General features: G+C 52.1%; 1 protein-coding gene across 2 annotated transcripts; it reads left to right on the top strand.

Moving 5' to 3' along the window:
• Nucleotides 1–997: 997 nt before the first annotated feature.
• FAM53C (family with sequence similarity 53 member C) lies at nt 998–15,913 on the top strand. 2 transcript variants are annotated; one of them, XM_055142061.1, is made up of 5 exons: nt 998–1,137; nt 4,554–4,783; nt 5,171–5,228; nt 10,113–10,897; nt 12,875–15,913. In XM_055142061.1, exons 2-5 carry the CDS (start codon nt 4,706–4,708, stop codon nt 13,130–13,132), a joined length of 1,179 nt encoding a protein of 392 aa, XP_054998036.1. In that variant the 5' UTR covers nt 998–1,137; nt 4,554–4,705; the 3' UTR covers nt 13,133–15,913. The 2 variants fall into 2 exon arrangements, with proteins under 2 accessions (XP_054998036.1, XP_004609956.2); XM_004609899.2 differs by lacking the exon at nt 998–1,137 and adding an exon at nt 1,343–1,591.
• Nucleotides 15,914–16,789: the final 876 nt, after the last annotated feature.

The following is a 16,789-nucleotide window of genomic DNA, read 5'->3' as shown; positions in this document are numbered from 1 at the left end:
CCACTACTAGTCTGCAGTACGGGTGTAACATGCTTCACAGCTATTTATAGGAAATCCGGTCTCAGCTATCTCGAGGGCCTAATCCCTGCTCCTTTTCTTTTTCGAAGGGAATTATGCAAGAGAAGGAAACATACCCCCAGATCATCCCTCACCCCCATTTCTTGATAAGTACTTCACTTTTTCATATTTCAAATTTTTCAATTTGCATAGACTTCCTGCTGTCTCTCCTCCCTTGGCTCTGCAGGGAAGACCCCCACGGGCTCTCCTTTCCAGTCGATCGCAATTGCCTATAGGTCCTGAACTTGAGCACGGGCACAAAATATTTGCAGGAGACCCATGTGCTTCAGGGCACTTCTTGTTGAGTGTGATAGTGGACATTATTTGCATTACTCCTACTAGTTGATTTTTTTTTTTAAAGGTAAAACTAAACCTCTGCCCTGGAAAAAGATCACAAGACGAAGGCATTGTTGTGAATCTCCCTGCTTTCCCCATGTTTTTTTGCCAATCTGAACCTCGATGTAGATAGCGGAGATTCAATTTACATAAGAGCGAGAAACCATCAGGTCCTTCCCCAACGTCTTCACCTACTTATGTCTACACCCAGTCCCTCCCAAAATGAATGAAACTTGGACGGAGAGGGGAAGATGGTGGTAGCGATGGAGATTTAATAAAGGAAGAGGAAATACAGCGCCAGCCACATCCCCTCGTCTCCCCCTCCCTTCCCGCGTTAAGGAAAGTGGTCCAGCTGTAACCACCGTACTCCCCCCGCCCCCACGCAAGCAACTGACCAGCCTATGATGTCATAATCACAATCCCATTACCTCATCCTGTTTGGGGGGGGCTAGAGGGAGAGGAAGGAGTGCACAGCCCTGGGCCCACTTCAATGGTACAAAGTATTCAGGGCGACGGCTCGTTCCCGGACCAAGCGGAAGCGGCCCCGCAACCTTTGTGAGTGCTGGGTGGGCACGGTTGGAAGCGACCCGGCGGCGGCAAAGGGGGCTTCTGGGGCTCCGGAGTAGGCCCCGATCGCAGCGCGGACTACATTGCCCAGCAGCCTCCGCGCCGAGGACGGGTTCTCTGCTGGGCACGGGGGATTCCTTCGGCGAGACGGCGGCCCCGGGCGGGACAGGAGAGCAGGTGAGAGGCGCCCCGGCCCCCGGCACGGCGCGGCCCCCGGCGCCCAGGGAGCGGCGCGGGGCCGGGCGGCGCGCTGCAGGCGGCGGGCCGGCTTTGTTTACCTTCCCCGGGCCCGGCCTCCCCCGCGGCCCGCGCGCCGTGCCTCCAGCTGGGCCGGTCCACCTCCTGCGCCCGACCGGAGGGGGGGACCCGCGGGTGAGCCGCCCGCCCGCCCCGCTCGGACCCGAGCGCCGGCCTCGCCCCCGACGGCGGCCTCCGGGAGACCCCGGGAGAGGGGAGGGCCGAGGGCCCGCGGCTCGGCGGGGCCGCGCGGGGGCATCCTGCCGAGGCCAGCGGGGCCCCCGCGCTCCTCCGGGGCCTGTTGGTTCGCGCTGGCGCCTTTTAAGGGCACCGTGGGGCGAACGGAGCGCTCAGAGCTGCTCCGGCCGCGGCCCCGGGAGCTGGTGGAGCGGCGGTAGGTGGCGGAGGGCAGGTGGCGCTGGGGCCTCGGGGCGGGCACCCGGCCGGCCCTCCCTCCTCCCCCCTCTCCCCTCCCCCAGTCCGGCCGCCCGCGCGCCTCGGCCTCGCCGGCCGCCTCCGCCGGGGGTGGGGGGGAAGGGGGGGCGCGGGACGCGGTGGGGGAGGGGGCGGCGGGGTGCTAAGTCCCAGACCCTCTCCATCGCCCTGCGTCGCGAGTTCGCTTCCCGCGGCCTGAGGATGCAAACTGAGTGGGAAGAAGCGGACGTCAGCCCCCCCCACACCCATCCATCCCCCCTCCTCCGGGAGCTGGCCCTGCAGGCTCCCCCTCCCCCGCCGCGGGGCTAGCGGACGCCCCAGGCCCCACCCCGCGGGGACCGGCAGGGCAGCCGAGGGAGAGGCAGAAGATTGGGAGGGTGGGGGTGGGGGGCTTTTGCGTCTTCATATGGGGGGGAGGGGTGCACCCACTTGTCACCCCGATCTCCCACCATAGCCATATGGAGGAAGAGGCAGACTGGTCCCCACTTAGCTGTGCCTGCACCTCCCTGCTCCCCTCATGTTTTCCTTCCGACTCCCCCAGAGGGGTAGGGCTGGGACCCGCGGGGGAGAGGGGGACGGGCCCCAGGGGCTTGGGGGCTCTCACCCCCCCCTTTGGCCTGATTTGATTCCAGGTTCTCCAGGTTGCACCAGCTCAGCATCCCTGAAATCAGGTGTCAGGGGTCCCTGCCATCCAATAGGAGATGGGGTGGAAGCGAGGGGGGGCGTCTTTCTTTTAGGGGTCTTGGTGGTGGGGCAAGAGCACGGATTGAGAGTCGGGCCTGCTAGGACTGTGGAGAGAGCCTCGCGGCCTCCTCCTCTGTGCAGGGCTGGACCCTGCGCCAGTTGGAAGCTGAGAAGTTTTAACTTGTTTAGTGAATGTTCAGAGCTGCCTCGGGGCCCCCCCTGCTAGACAAAATGGAAGGGGAAGGAAGGCGGCAAGGGAGAGCTTCTTGCACTTTTTTTCAGTGCCTGCCTGAGAAAGAGGAGGCCCCTCGCGGAGCTGGTTCGCCTTCTTTTGTGTCCTGGTTTGATTCCTTATGGCTTCCGTTCTGTTCCCCCTCTCTGCCTGGCCTGTTTTAGGAAACTCAGACTGAGAGTATCAGTTGCGGGGTGGTAGTTGCATTGTTCCAATTACCGCCCTGTGTGGCCACATCCCAACAATTAAAATGCAGAAAAACACAAAATCACTCTCTTCACTTGATCCCAGAGAGGGCTGGGAGTTTGCTGTTTTGGCCAAATGCCTCATGAAAAGCTTGAACCGAGTTTGCTTCACTCCTCCTCCTCCTCCTCCTGCTGCTGCTGCCGCCGCCGGCTGGTCAGGCTGAGGCCTGGGGTCTCTTGGGTGAAAGGCCTGCAGTTAGGTTCTCTTTCTGGTTGGTGTTTGAGAGGGCAGTTAAGAAACTAAGAGCAGAAGTGATCTAAGCTGCAACTTCTCCCACAAGAACGTAGGGGAAGCAGCTGAAGGGAGCTCGCAGGAAGCTGGAACTTCGTTCAGGGTGGTAATAATAATTATGCATGAAAATGATAGTTAACTATAATGATGATTGACTTCTCCCACACCTTTCTTCCAAAGAACTCCAAGTACATCCCGGGGTATTTTTCTTTGCTCTTCCTTGAGGCCGCCCTCTCTTAGGTGGGAATATGGTAGAGATGATTACTCCCTTGCAAAAGGGGAGGGTGATCTGCCCCCAAGGTCACAGGAAGAGCCCTCTTGGCTTCTCTTGGTATACAGGTGAGGGAGGTTGGCATCCTGCCAGACAGATGAACGCTGCGATTGCTTTCTTCATCTCATGATATCACTTTTGGCATTCTGAGGCTCTGGAGAGCAACAGGCAGGAGGGGTGAGAAACAGATTATGTGGACTTCTCATTTATACAGACCAAATGGTGTAAGGGTTTTTTACATCTTGGTATTTTGTGTTCTAGTGTCCTGTAACAGATAAGTCATTCTGCCTGTTTTACAGATAGATAAACTGAGGCTAAGAAAAGGTTACATGTCTTCCCAAAACTGTACTAGCAGATTGAATCAAATTTAGATTTCTTGAAAATTTTCTTTACTAGCAAATGCTCCATATACCCGCTAGCGAGCTGTCTTTGTGTGGGTCTTCTGTTGGAAAAGGTAGAACACGGCTGAGACGCTAGGTTAGCCTGCCCCTTCAGTTGTTGTATAGGCTTTTGAAAAGCGTTCGCTGATAGTTTGCCTCTACCCAAACTGACTGTTGGAGTCTTGATTAATTGCACCCAGGCTGCTTGAGTCATATCAGTCTAAAAACTTAGTTGAATCAAGTCACAGAGTTGTCGTTAACTTTTGTAGAATTGAGAAGTAATTGGAATTACCCTGGTACCGTTTCCTTATCCCCTTTCTGTGCTATACAAGAGTACATACAGGAGAGGTTGGAAAACAATAATGTCAGGTGTTGAGGCTAAGGGAGAATATATATAAAACCGTTCACTCTGGCCTGAAGCAGAACAGCATCCTACAGCCACTGTTCCTACCTGCTCCCTGTTATTTCTGTGTAGTTTTAAGAAAAGATTATTTCTCTTGGCTTCGGACTGGAAGGCAAAGAAAATATTGGTCTAATCAGGATGGAAGTGACCATGTGGGCATCCCTACTCACGTGAGCTGTTTTCTAAGTGGTTCTGGTATTCTGGGTAGTGTGAGCAGAGTGTGAACCAGGTTAGGAGTGGCAAATAGGTTTCAACTTGCCTGCCAACTCCATTTCATTTTATTGGATTTGTGGAGTGCCAAGTTCAGAATGTTTCTGAGACTATGTTTAGGCTTAGCAGGAAAGAGCTTTGATCAATTAATGTCTGCCAGAGGTCTGGCATAGGGATGTTGTGGTATGTGTGCCATGCAATTTTCATCTTTGGACCAGGTACATCTCTAATATCACTTGGGCCTGGTCCCTCTGTAATTGGCAGACTCAGCAGGCATGACTGGAGAGGGAAGTCCCAATGGTGCTAGAATGGTGCTGCAGTGGCAGAAGACGGCTCACGAGTGAGGTCTGGAAGAACAACAGGGAAGACATCCATCATTTGCTCCAAAGTGTGCAAGTCAGATCCTGGGGAGAATCATGATAACCCTGATCACTGAGCAGCTACAGAAGCAGACTCTGGATGAGCTGAAATGCACACGCTTCAGCATCAGTCTGGTAAAAGACCAGTCTTCCTGCTTCTTCACAAACCCCTCCCCCTTTTTTCTGAGGCTGTTGCTATTACTTCACCCTGGTCCTATGCTATCTAAGTGATGTGGTATTTACACCAAAAGAGCCTACTAATGGCTCAAAACCCAGCCTAAAAGGAAGGGGGCAGGCAAAGATCCACCAATTGAGAAGGGACACACTTGGGTGGAGAAGGGTGTGAGCTGTTGGAAGATTCGGATTATTGCACCCGCTAACTTTGGGAAGACAAGAAGAAAAATTGACTACGTAGGAGTCCCTAACATCCCCTCTAGCCCCTGAGTTGGCAGGGGTGAGCTGTGAAGGGTTTCCTAGAAACTGTGTTCTCGGCCTGAATCATGGGTATTCTCTCTCTCTCAGCCTTTGCCTGATCATGCAGACATCTCCAGCTGTGGGAACCCTTTCCAGCTTGTGTCTGGTAAGACACTTTGTATGTCTGTGTGTGTCTCTGCCTCCATCCACACATTTCTAGTGACAGAACAGCTCCTCTGCTTCCACAACATTTTTTTACCTAAGTCACTTGTGTTTTATTGCACCAGCATGCAACTTCTTTTTTTTTTTTCCTAGCCATGTGGGACCTTTTGGGGTGGAGGTGGGGTGCAGGGGGGCTTGGACCCCACTCAGCTGTGCTCAGAGGCCGTAGTGCTCAGGGATCGCTCCTGGTAGTACTTGGAGGAACGTGTGGTTGTTGGGGGTCAAGCCCCAAACCTGACAAAAGGCATGTACACTAAACCCTTTGAACTGTCTCCCTAACTCATTGTTAGAATTTTCTTTTTATTTTTTGAGCCACACGTGGTTGTACGCAAGACTTACTCCTTACTCTGTGCTCAGGGATTCTTTCTTTCTTTTTGTTTTTTTTTCCTTTTTGGGTCACACCTGGCTGTGGACAGGGGTTACTCCTGGCTCTGCACTCAGGAATTACCCCTGGTGGTGCTCAGGGGACCATATGGGATGCTAGGAATCGAACCCGGGTCGGCCGCGTGGAAGGCAAACGCTCTACCCGCTGTGCTATTACTCTGGCCCCGTACAGAGATTATTTCTGGTGTTTAGAAATGACCATATATACTGCTCAAGAGCTTATAGGGGTCAGTTGCTTGCTAGGCAAGCGCCTTATCCATTTGACTATTTCTCTAGCTCCCCTTATGAGAATTTTTATAATTTTATTTTTGCTTTTTGGGTCAACCTGGTAATGCTTAGGGGTTACTCCTGGCTCTGCACTCAGTAATTACTCCTGGCGGTGCTCAGGGGACCGTATGGGATGCTGAGGATTGAACCCAGGTCAACTGCATGTAAAACAAACAAACACCCTACCCACTGTACTATTGCTCCAGACCCTAATCAAAATTTTTGGATAGGTGATCCATTCACTTTTTTTTGTTTGGGGGGCCACTCCAGTGGTACTCAGGGGTTACTCCTGGCTCTGCACTGAGGAATCACTTCCTGTGGTGCTCAGGGGACCATAAAAGATGCCAGGGATTGAACCCAGGTCAAAGGAATGTAATATAAGCGCTTTACTTGCTATACTGTTTTTCTGGCCCCTACATTCACAATTTGTTTTACTTTTTAAAAATTATTATTAATTTGCTTTTTGGGCCACACTGGTGATGCTCAGGGGTTACTCCTAGGTCTTCATTCAAAATTACTTCTGGCAGTGCTCAGGGGACTACATGGGATGCTGGGGATTGAACCTGGGTCGGCCGTGTGCAAGGCAAGTTCCCTACCCACTGTGCCATGTCTCTAGTGCCCACAATTTTTTTAGTGTTTAATTTTTTAAAAAAAGAAGTTGAGGGGGATGGTCATGAAAGAAGGGCTGAGTGCTTGATTGCATGTAGAAGGCCCAGGTCTCCCTGTCCCTGCAGTTTGTCTTCTGTTATGATGCAGAACTATAGGGAACATACTTTTTGTTTGTTTGTTTTTGATTTTTTTTTTCCACAATCCACTGTGCTTGGGGGGCCATATGTGGTGCTGGGAATCTAATCGAGGTTGGCCATGTGTTAGGCCAGTAGTGTTTGTTAACCTGCTGTACTCTCTCTGACCCAGTGAACCTCCCTCTTATTACATAATTGTATAATTGTGCACATTTGGAACTGTATATGAGGTGTAAGTTCTTAGGTTATAAATTACTCGGTCTGGGCCAAAGAGAATACAGCGAGTAAGGCGCTTGCCTTGCACATGGCTGACTTAAATTCAATCCCTGGCATCCCATATGGTCCCATGAGCACTGCCAGGAGTAATTACTGAACGCAGAGCCAGGAGTAACCCCTGAGCATTCTTGGGTATGGCCTAAAAACTTAAAAAAAAAAAAAAAAGAGCGGCTCAGTGACAAGGGTTTAGATCAAGGTAGCATTCACAATTTGCATGGAGCATCACTCAGGAATGACCAGAACGGTTTCCCATGCTGCTAGGCTAGAATCTTAGGTTAAATCTTAAGTTGATATTGCATCTTCACTCACCAACTTCCTCTTGTTTAGTTAGTGCTGAGGATCGGATACGGTTCTGTAAGTACAGAACATGACATGAATGGTCTCTGACCTCATGGAGGTTAATAGGCAGAGCTGTTAAAATGTTCATTACAGGGGTTGGATAGTTAGTACAGCAGGTAAGGCACTTGCCTGCACTCAGCTAACCTGGCTTGATCACGAGCACTCCGTATGGCCCCCTGAGCCCAGCAGGAATGAGCCCTGACTGAGCACAGCTGAGTGTTGATCAAAAGACCAAAAAAGCCAATTGTTGACGGGGTATATGAGTCAGTGGTAAAGTACACTCCTTACGTATGTGAAAGCCTGGATTCAGTCTCTGGCTCCAGACCAAAAAAAAAATGGGGGACTGGAGTAATAGCACAGCAGGTAGGGCGTTTGCCTTGTACACAGGCGACCCGGGTTCGAATCCCAGCATCCCCTATGGTCCCCCGGCACTGCCAGGAGTAATTCCTCAGCGCAGAGCCAGGAGTAACCCCTGTGCATTGCCGGGTGTGACCCAAAAAGCAAAAAAAAAAAAAAAAAAAAAAAGGGACAGATTGCCAGAGAGAGAGAGAGAAAGTACATGGGTTTAGGTGCTTGCCTTACACATAGCCAATGCTGATTGGATCCCCGGAACCACATTAAGGTTTCCTGAGTGCTGCAAGGTGTGCCACCCAGCAAAACACAAAATCAGTTGTGAGTTTTCTCAATTTCAAATCTGACTTTTTATATCATTTGCTCTAAATATCTAGCCCTAGCCAAAGGAGCTTGGATTCAGTCCTTTGTACCTTATAGAACTGCCTCTCAAAAGTAAAATTTTAGTTAGAATGCACCAAGGAGGGACCATTCCTTTCAGTCTTTCCCCTTTTCCTCTCTTGGTCCACTAAACTTTGGAATTAAGAGAAGCCCTGAGGGGACTGGAGCAATAGCACAGTGGGCAGGGCGTTTGCCTTGCACGCAGCCAACTCAGGTTTGAGTCCCAGCATCCCATATGGTCCCCTGAGCACTGCCAGGAGTAATTCCTGAGCACAGAGCCAGGAGTAACCCCTGTGCATCACCAGGTGTGACCCAAAAAACAAAAGAGAGAGAGAGAGAGCCTAAGGAAAGGAATTATTGTGTGTGAGTAGCCAGACACAAAGGAACCTAAGAAGCATCAAGTCTTCCTTATTTATTTATTTTTAAGTTTTGGAGTCACACCCGGTGATGCTCAGGGGTTACACCTGGCTCTGCATTCGGGAATCACTTGGTGGGGCTTGGGGGACCATATGCGATGCTGGGGATCAAACCTGGATTGGCCATTTATAAGGCAAGTTCTCTACCCACTGTACTATTGCTCTGCCCCCTCCCCTCCCAAGTCTTTTTAAAAAAATTTGACCATAACTGGTGGTGCTCAGGCCTAACTCCTGGCTCAGCACTCAGGGATATAATTCCTGGCAGACTTTGGGGGACCATATGAGATGCCAGGGATTGAAGCAGGTCAGTTGCAGGCAAGGCAGGCTCCTGCTTGCTGTACTGTGACTTCGGTCCCCAGCACGGCATACGTCACCGTCCAAGACCTTTCTCAGCGTGCTTGCTTAGTTTCAGAATGACTCTTCTCCTTCCTTCCCGATACCTCTTCAGCAGCCCTAATTTCTTCTTGATGCTGTTGACCGGGAGAGGAAAAGACTAAGGAAGAGAGAGTCAGTCCATTTTCCACAGTCGAGGTCTGGGGGTTTGGGGGAGTAGGTCAGGATGGTTGAATGCAGGGAGGAGTGAGCAGGCACAGCAATATTTGCTGTCCTATATCTGTGAGACCAAGTGGCAGACAATAGATGCGAAGATGCAAATATATTTCCAATTTCAAGTGAGTCTTCATCGTGGAAGCAATATAGCAAGCACAATGGTTAAACAACCTAACCCCAGTGCGGATGAGGTAGTACCGGAGTTAAGGCTGCTGCTTTGCATGCTGCCTACCTGGGTTTGCTCCCTGGTACTGCATGTTCCCTGACTCCTGAGCACAAAGCCAGAAGTAAGCCCAGAGTACCACCAGGTGTGTGCCAAATAATGACACAACCTAGACTTGGGGCCCGGGAAGAGATCGCTCAGAGAGCTACTATACATGCCTGAGGCCCGGGTTTGATCGCAGGCACCTCAAGGTCCCCCAGCACTCCTAGGGCAGGCCCCTGAGCACCTGCCTCCCAAGAGTAACCATCTGGTATCACCAGGTGTGGCCACACAACAGCAACATAACAAAAAAACAACAAAAACCTTAGCCTTGGGCCGGGGAGACAGAGCTAGTCCTCGAATTCCAGGATCCCTGCGTACCACCCCTGAGCACGATTTATTTTTCTTTTTTCTTTATTTTTTTCTTTTTGGGTCACACCCGGCGATGTACAGGGGTTACTCCTGGCTCTGCACTCAGGAATTACCCCTGGTGGTGCTCAGAGGACCATATGGGATGCTGGGAGTCGAACCTGGGGCAGCTGTGTGCAAGGCAAACACCCTACCCACTGTGCAATCGCTCCAGCCCCACCCCTGAGCACTATTGTCCCCCACCAGACTGAGCTCTGCCAGGAGTGGCCCTGTACCCCCAACGCTGCTGGGTGTGGCCCACATAACAGAAACCAACCAAACTGTAAGAAAGCTTAGCTTTCGACATACCTGGGTTTGCATCTAGCTTTCATTTTTAGATTACATGGCACTTGTTACTAGAATGTCTCATCTATGAAATGGGGGTTCCTGTTTTCTGCAGTTTGGGGGAATCCTTAGACGGAGCACTCACTGTCATTGTTCGGCACAGTAATAATCTCTTAACAAGCATGTTCGGTATTGTTAATGGTATTTTTATTACAACTGCCTTCCAGAAGGTGCTTCCTGGAGAGGCCTGCCCCACTGTTCCTGTGCCGAGTTCCAGGACAGCCTCAACCTCAGCTACCACCCCTCAGGCTTGAGCCTGCACCTCAGACCACCCAGCCGGGGAAGTTCCCCTCATGAGCAGCCCCTTTCCCAAGTCCTAAGCCCCGAGCCCCCAGATCCGGAGAAGCTTCCCGTGCCCCCCGCCCCTCCCTCCAAGAGGCACTGCCGCTCACTCTCAGTGCCCGTGGACCTGTCTCGCTGGCAGCCAGTGTGGCGGCCCGCCCCCTCCAAGCTGTGGACTCCCATCAAGCACCGGGGCAGTGCTGGAGGGGGTGGGCCGCAGGTGCCTCACCAGAGCCCCCCGAAGCGGGTCTCCAGCCTCAGGTTCCTCCAAGCTCCCAGTGCCTCTTCTCAATGTGCCCCACCCCGCAGGCCCTACAGCCCCCCTTTTTTCAGCCTGGCTCTGGCCCAAGAGTCCTCTCGACCCTGTGTCACCTCCCCCCAAAGTGGCTCCTGGGAGAGTGATGCCGAATCCCTGTCACCGTGCCCCCCCCAGCGCCGCTTCTCCCTCTCACCCAGCCTGGGCCCGCAGGCGAGCCGCTTCTTGCCCTCCGCCCGGAGCTCCCCCGCCTCCTCCCCAGAGCTGCCCTGGCGACCGCGAGGCCTCCGCAACCTTCCCCGCAGCCGCTCCCAGCCTTGCGATCTGGATGCCCGCAAAGCTGGGGTCAAGCGGCGCCACGAGGAGGACCCCCGGCGGCTGCGGCCTTCCTTGGACTTCGACAAGATGAATCAGGTGGGACCAACGGGGCCGGGAGGCGGGGAGGGAAGCGGAGGTTCTCTGTTCTGTGGCCCCCGTGCCGGTGCACCATGTCTGCCGTCTGACCTAGCTGTCTCGGGCGTGCCAGGCCCCTTGTCTCCACTCTCTTTTTGCAGGGGGAGGGGGAGGCACACCTGGTGGTGCTCAGGGCTGACTCCTGGCTCCGCACTCAGGAATCCCTCCTGGCGGTGCTCGGGACCATATGGGATGTCCAGGATAGAACCCAGGTCAGCGGGGTGCAAGGCAAGTGTCCTCCTGGCTGTGCCAACTCTCTCGCCCCCTCACTTTCACTGTTGAGCTCTCTGGCTCTGTGCCTCCTCACGGGGCTCCGAGGGGATCTTTTTTTTTTTTTTTTTTGCTTTTTGGGTCACACCCAGCAATGCTCAGGGGTTACTCCTGGCTTTGCACTTTTGCACTCAGGAATTACTCCTGGCAGTGCTTGGGGGACCATATGGGATGCCAGGGATTGAACCCGGGTCAGCCGCGTATAAGGCAAACGCCCTACCCGCTGTGCTATCACTCCGGCCCCCGGGATCTTTTCTTTTGAAGCTTTCACTCGGGGTATCTGCCGTCTTGGTTTGCTTGAAGCTGTCCAGTGTTAGCACTGCAAGTCCCGTGGCCTGTGAAATTCCTCAGGCCGGGGAACTCGGGAGAAACTTGAGTGAAAGTTAAGTTAAACCTTCCAGTTGGGACTCCAGATGCTGGTGAAAGGCACTTCCCCACCTCGGTGAGACGGCATGAACCACGAAAAGAACCATTGCTGCCTCTCCCTGTGCTCAAGGCTGGTTTTGCTGCTTGCATCCTCATTGCTTCACGGGGTCTGTGAGGGCTGCTGAATCATTCCTCTGTTCAGCAACCCTGCTTGGACTTCCTAGTATGAGAACGTATTCTAAACCACTGGGTCACAGACTTCTTTGAGAATTTATTCAGTCATTCTTCCAGTCATGCGGCCATTTATTAACACATTTATTAATTGCTGTGAGCGAGACTGACTGGGCATTCGCCACATAGTAGTGGGAGACACAGGTGATACTCTTGCCCAAGTGGAATCTATAAATTATCTTTTTGGTCTTTGATTTTTGGTTAGGCTGGTTGTGCTAAAGGGCTACTCCCAGTTTGGTGCTCCCGGAGATACTTGTGGGGCAATGTAGTACCAGGGATCGAACACCAAGCCTCCAGCACACTCCCCCACCCTTATAAGTTACGTTTTAATCTTAAATCTGAAACTCTGGGTGCTTTCTTTCTGTTTCTTTTTTGGTTTTGGGTTCATATCATGATGCGTAAGGCTTACTCCTGGTTCTGCTCTCAAGGATGACTCCTGGTAGGGCTTGGGGGACCCTCTGTGGTGCTGTTGATACAACCTGGGTCAGCTGTGTGCAAGGTGAAAGCCTTGCCCACTGTACTATCTCTCTGGCCTCTGGGCTCTTTCCTTAAAGGAACGTATAATGAACGCTAAATTTTTTAAATTTTATTAGTGGGTTGGAGGGATGGCATAGCAGATGTGGCCCAACTTGCTCTCCCCACCAGTAAAATACTGTCACTGTCACTGTCATCCCCTTGCTCATCAATTTGTTTGAGCGGGCACCAGCAATGTCTCTCAGTGAGAGACTTATTACTGTTTTTGGCATATCCAGTACGCACGGGTACCTTGCCAGGCTCTGCCGTGCGGGTGTGATACTCTCGGTAGCTTGCCGGGCTCTCCGAGAGGGGCGGAGGGATCGAACACGGGTCGGCCGCGTGAAAGGCGAACACCCAACCGCTGCACTATCGCTCCAGCCCACTAGAAAAATATAATAAAATTTTATTAGGGAGTATATAAAGTCTCCTTAAAACCTAGGACTCCTGTTTTCAGAGGGAGCCAAGAGAGACACATGGCAAATAACAGCTTGGGTCAGGAGGCTTGGCAAATGAGTATTGTCTGTGCATGCTTAACTCTTGTTGTTTGTTTGACAGAAACCATACTCAGGAGGTGTCTCTCTCCAAGAAACAGCCCGGGAAGGCAGCGGCATCTCTCCGCCGTGGTTCATGGCCTGTAGCCCCCCACCCCTCTCTGCTTCCTGCAGCCCCGTCGGGGGTTCCTCCCAGGTGCTGAGTGAAAGCGAAGAGGAGGAGGAAGGGGCTGTGAGGTGGGGGCGACAGGCGCTGAGCAAGCGGACACTGTGCCAGCAGGACTTTGGGGACCTGGACTTGAATCTGATTGAGGAGAACTAAAACTGAGAGGCTGCTTCCTGGGGCCACACGGACTGACTCTCTTATGGCTACTAACAAGTGTCAAGGCCCCACGGCCGGGGGCCCAGCCTGGGAATGGGGGTGAGTGGAGGGCTCCGACTCAGGGCAGCCGGAAATCTTCTCGCTCTAGGAAGCTCGACCATGCCGAGAGACTGGCCGGGACAAGATAAACGGAGCTGGTGGCGGGAGGGACAGCCCCGAGCAGACCCTTCCTGTGGCGGCCCTGAGTGTGAGTATCCCTGCCCCTGACAAAGCAACGGGCAGGGATGGAAGGGGTCTGCCGACCCCAGCTCGGGGAATTTCACTAGCCCCTTTGCTTCAAAGGGCACTTGTGTCTTAGAATTTGGCCAGGGTGGGGGGTTCCTTCGGCCTCCCCGGAGAAATTGTGTGAGAGTGTGTGTGTGCGTGGGAGTGGACCCAGTGAAGGTGTGCTTGCGTCGCCTTAGGGAAGAGGGCATGTGCTCTCAGCAGAGCAGCATGGCACCCCCCCCAGCCTGGGTTCCACGGGACGGCTGGCTTGTTCAAGGAGTCAAGAGGAAGGCACCAAGTTATGCTTCTAAAGTAGCTTCAGAACCAGGCTTAGAATCCCGAAGGACCACTGGCTCTGCAAAGGATTCTGTCTTGGGGCACAGCCGGGTCTTTTAAGTGCTGTGACCTCAACGAATGGTCGCCCCATTCCTTAGGCCCACCCCTCCCCATGAGAAATCTTGAGTGTCGGCGGCCGGAGAGAGCTCTACCCATTCTGGGCTGCCCCTTTCTTTCCCTCCTGACTTTCCCTTGGTGGTTATCCAGTCTGCCTCTAAGCAAATGCGAGCACCTGTGGGCAACTGAGGCCGGGTTGAAGGGCTCCGTCTCTCTTCCTGTCTCCTGACTGGACCTTTTATCCCCCACCCTCTGACCTTCAAGGGTCAAGAATAACAACGGAAGGCCCTTGTGTTAGTTCCTCGCATCTATGGAACTGACCTGCCGGAGAGGCGTTTAGCGCCTCGCAGGCCTGAGGAAATTCACCCCGGCACTGTCCTTTGGAAGCAGGCTATGGGATAATGTGTCCTTAAAAGATGCGGGTCTAACCATTTGCCTGACCTGCTTGAGAAGGAGCAAGGGGGATATATCAGCATTTCCTAGTTTGCTTGTCTTCCACTCCTGCCAGGAAATGTTTATTTGCCTCTAATTGGCCCTGAGAGACCTCGGGGAGGTTGGGGCTCACTGAGGGATTGGCTGAGGACACGTAAAGCAAAGGCTGGGAGAAGCAACTGGGAGTTTTGTTGTTGTTGTTGGGCTGAATTTCTTTCTTCCTTTTTTTTTTTTTTTTTTTGTCATCCACAACTTGAGCCCGGGCAGTGAGTCCTAAGAGCCCCGTGCAGGAGCCACGGAGGGCTGGCACCAGTGGAGCTGAATACTGAGTCCGCTGCCACATGAGTTTGTGTGGCTTTGTCCAGCTTTGGTTAGACTCCCCACGAACCAATTAGACAGACCCTTCGTATTTATTAGAAGGGTATTTTCCTCTTCGACTTCCAGGGTGTCGAGGGACCCGAGTTCCTTATGCTAGGGAGGAAGACCACAATCTGTGTCTTCCTCCAGGTGAGTTGAGTTGCTTTTTCTGGATTCCCCCACGTGTTGGAGAAGAGCACCCGTGAGGCTCCAGCCTCCTTGCCTCCACTCCAGAGGAGGTGGCCATTTCTTCAGCCTCTGGCCCTCAGAGGTTCTGTCCTTCCAGGACTCCTCCCTTCTCCTCTCCTGCTAGTTACCACGTATTACCAGTGAGCTACTGGGTCTGTAGGGGCCAGAGAGGCTCTCTGGAGAATCCAGGGAAACTGTGAGCCCAGGAGTTGCCCATCCTTGGTTTCATTCCTCCCCTGGCTCTTCTCCCTCTTTAGGCCATAATTTCCCTGGTGCCAGCTTCTTTCCTCCTGGGGCAAACTCATCCCTGGGCTCTCTGCTGCAGATTGGCTGTGCCAGCTTCTAATAGGCCACTGGCAATGCCACTGGGGTCTCAGTAGGCCCTAAGATGAAGAAGTGAGGGCAGCAAGGCTGCTTTCCCCCAGCTCCCCTACAGCCCTAGGGCACCATCCTTAGGGGAGACGGCCTATAGATAACGTATTTGAATTCCATTACTTTAAGACTGTAAAGTTAAGCTGGAACTATCATCTTGCTTCCTGATCTAAGCATTTGTGGCCCTGGGATAAGCCTTTTGTAAGAAGTGATTTCATTCTGCTTTACACAGTAGATCTGTTCCAACGGTTCTGTGTAAACCAAATGCTATTTTTTCAGTGCATTTGGATTGCTGATCATTTAAAAAAAAAAAAGCAGCCTGTGATTGCTTCTTTTGTAAAGCAAACAACATCCCTCTACTTTAGCTGTTTTGACTATTTGGATTTCCTCACATTGGGCTTACCCAGAGTGGAGCACACCTCTCCAGGCTGTGGTTGATGCTGGGTAGACATCTGCATCTGTGTTGTGTGTGTGGTGTGGCTGACCAGTAGGTGAGTATTCCTGCGTGTGTGAGTGAAGCCACTCCCAGGCTGGTGCTCTCCTCCTGTGCCCGGTGACTGCCCAGTGGCAGCTCCAGCTGCCCTTCACTCCCACCTGCTGCCAAAGTCCCTGTGCTAATGGGATTACAAAAAGTGGAAAAAAAAAAATTTTCGTAAACTTTGTTTTATATTAAAAAAAAATCCATTAAGTCTGTGTGTGTTAAACATGAGGTCCTGCCTCTGTGGCTGTGTTTGAAAAAATAAAGTTTTATTAGAATAATCCATTTTTCCCAAGCAACCTTGTGTATTCAAGTGTCTTCTTCCCTCCTTCACCACGAAAGGCAGAGAAACAACAGGGAGAAAATCAACTGCCTTGAGCTCCTTCCTCTGGGACATGTCTAAGCTTTTGGTTCCTCGGCCCTTTGCGGGTCGCCACAATCATCACCTAATGCCTAGCATCTGTTCCAGCCTTGGCTGTTTCCTGGACCTTTTATCCCATCTCCTCTTTCCTGCTGTCCCTGTCACTTTGAGCAGGGTGAAGCCAAGCACTAATATATTCTTGCTCACTGAAAAGTGCTTGATGGTGCAGTCAGGAACTTGTCTAGATTGATTTGTAGACTCTGGGAAGTTGAGAGAATGCAGAATGGGAAATTTGATAAGGAATTCCTCTTTTGACTTTTTGCAACATATATCCTGGATAGATGGAGATTCGGTCATCAGAATCCAAATTCCAGAGATGGAAGCAATTCCTCCATCTTTAAAAGACTGCTTTGGGAAAGGTGTCCTAGGACCAGGGCTCCCCTTTCGTCCTAGACGGTGTTTCCTCTAAATCTCAATTTGGATTGCTTGTTTGCCGAGAGCTGTGTGGTTCACTCTCTTTAGCGGTTTCTAGCCCATCTCTTCTTCCTGTGTAAGCATTCCTCTGATGTGTGTGGGAGAAGTGGAGTTGCTTAGAGATCCAGGCAAGAGCCTTCTGTCCCTAAGGCATAGCTTTTTTTTTTTTTAACCAGTTGTGGTGCTGACTTGCCAGGCACAAGAGTCAAGTTGCTTAGCCTTCGTCCCAGTTTCCTGCTTCATATTAGTGGCACTCATTGCTAAATACCAATTAAGTGTGCCTAGAGGACAGGATTGGACTGACTACCTGGAACCTTTGAAGGGTAAAAATAAA

This window comes from Sorex araneus, chromosome 6 (genome assembly GCF_027595985.1).
Source record: "Sorex araneus isolate mSorAra2 chromosome 6, mSorAra2.pri, whole genome shotgun sequence".
NCBI lineage: Eukaryota > Metazoa > Chordata > Mammalia > Eulipotyphla > Soricidae > Sorex > Sorex araneus.
The sequence above is the reverse complement of the archived record's forward strand: the minus strand, read 5'-3'. Positions and strand labels throughout refer to the sequence as shown.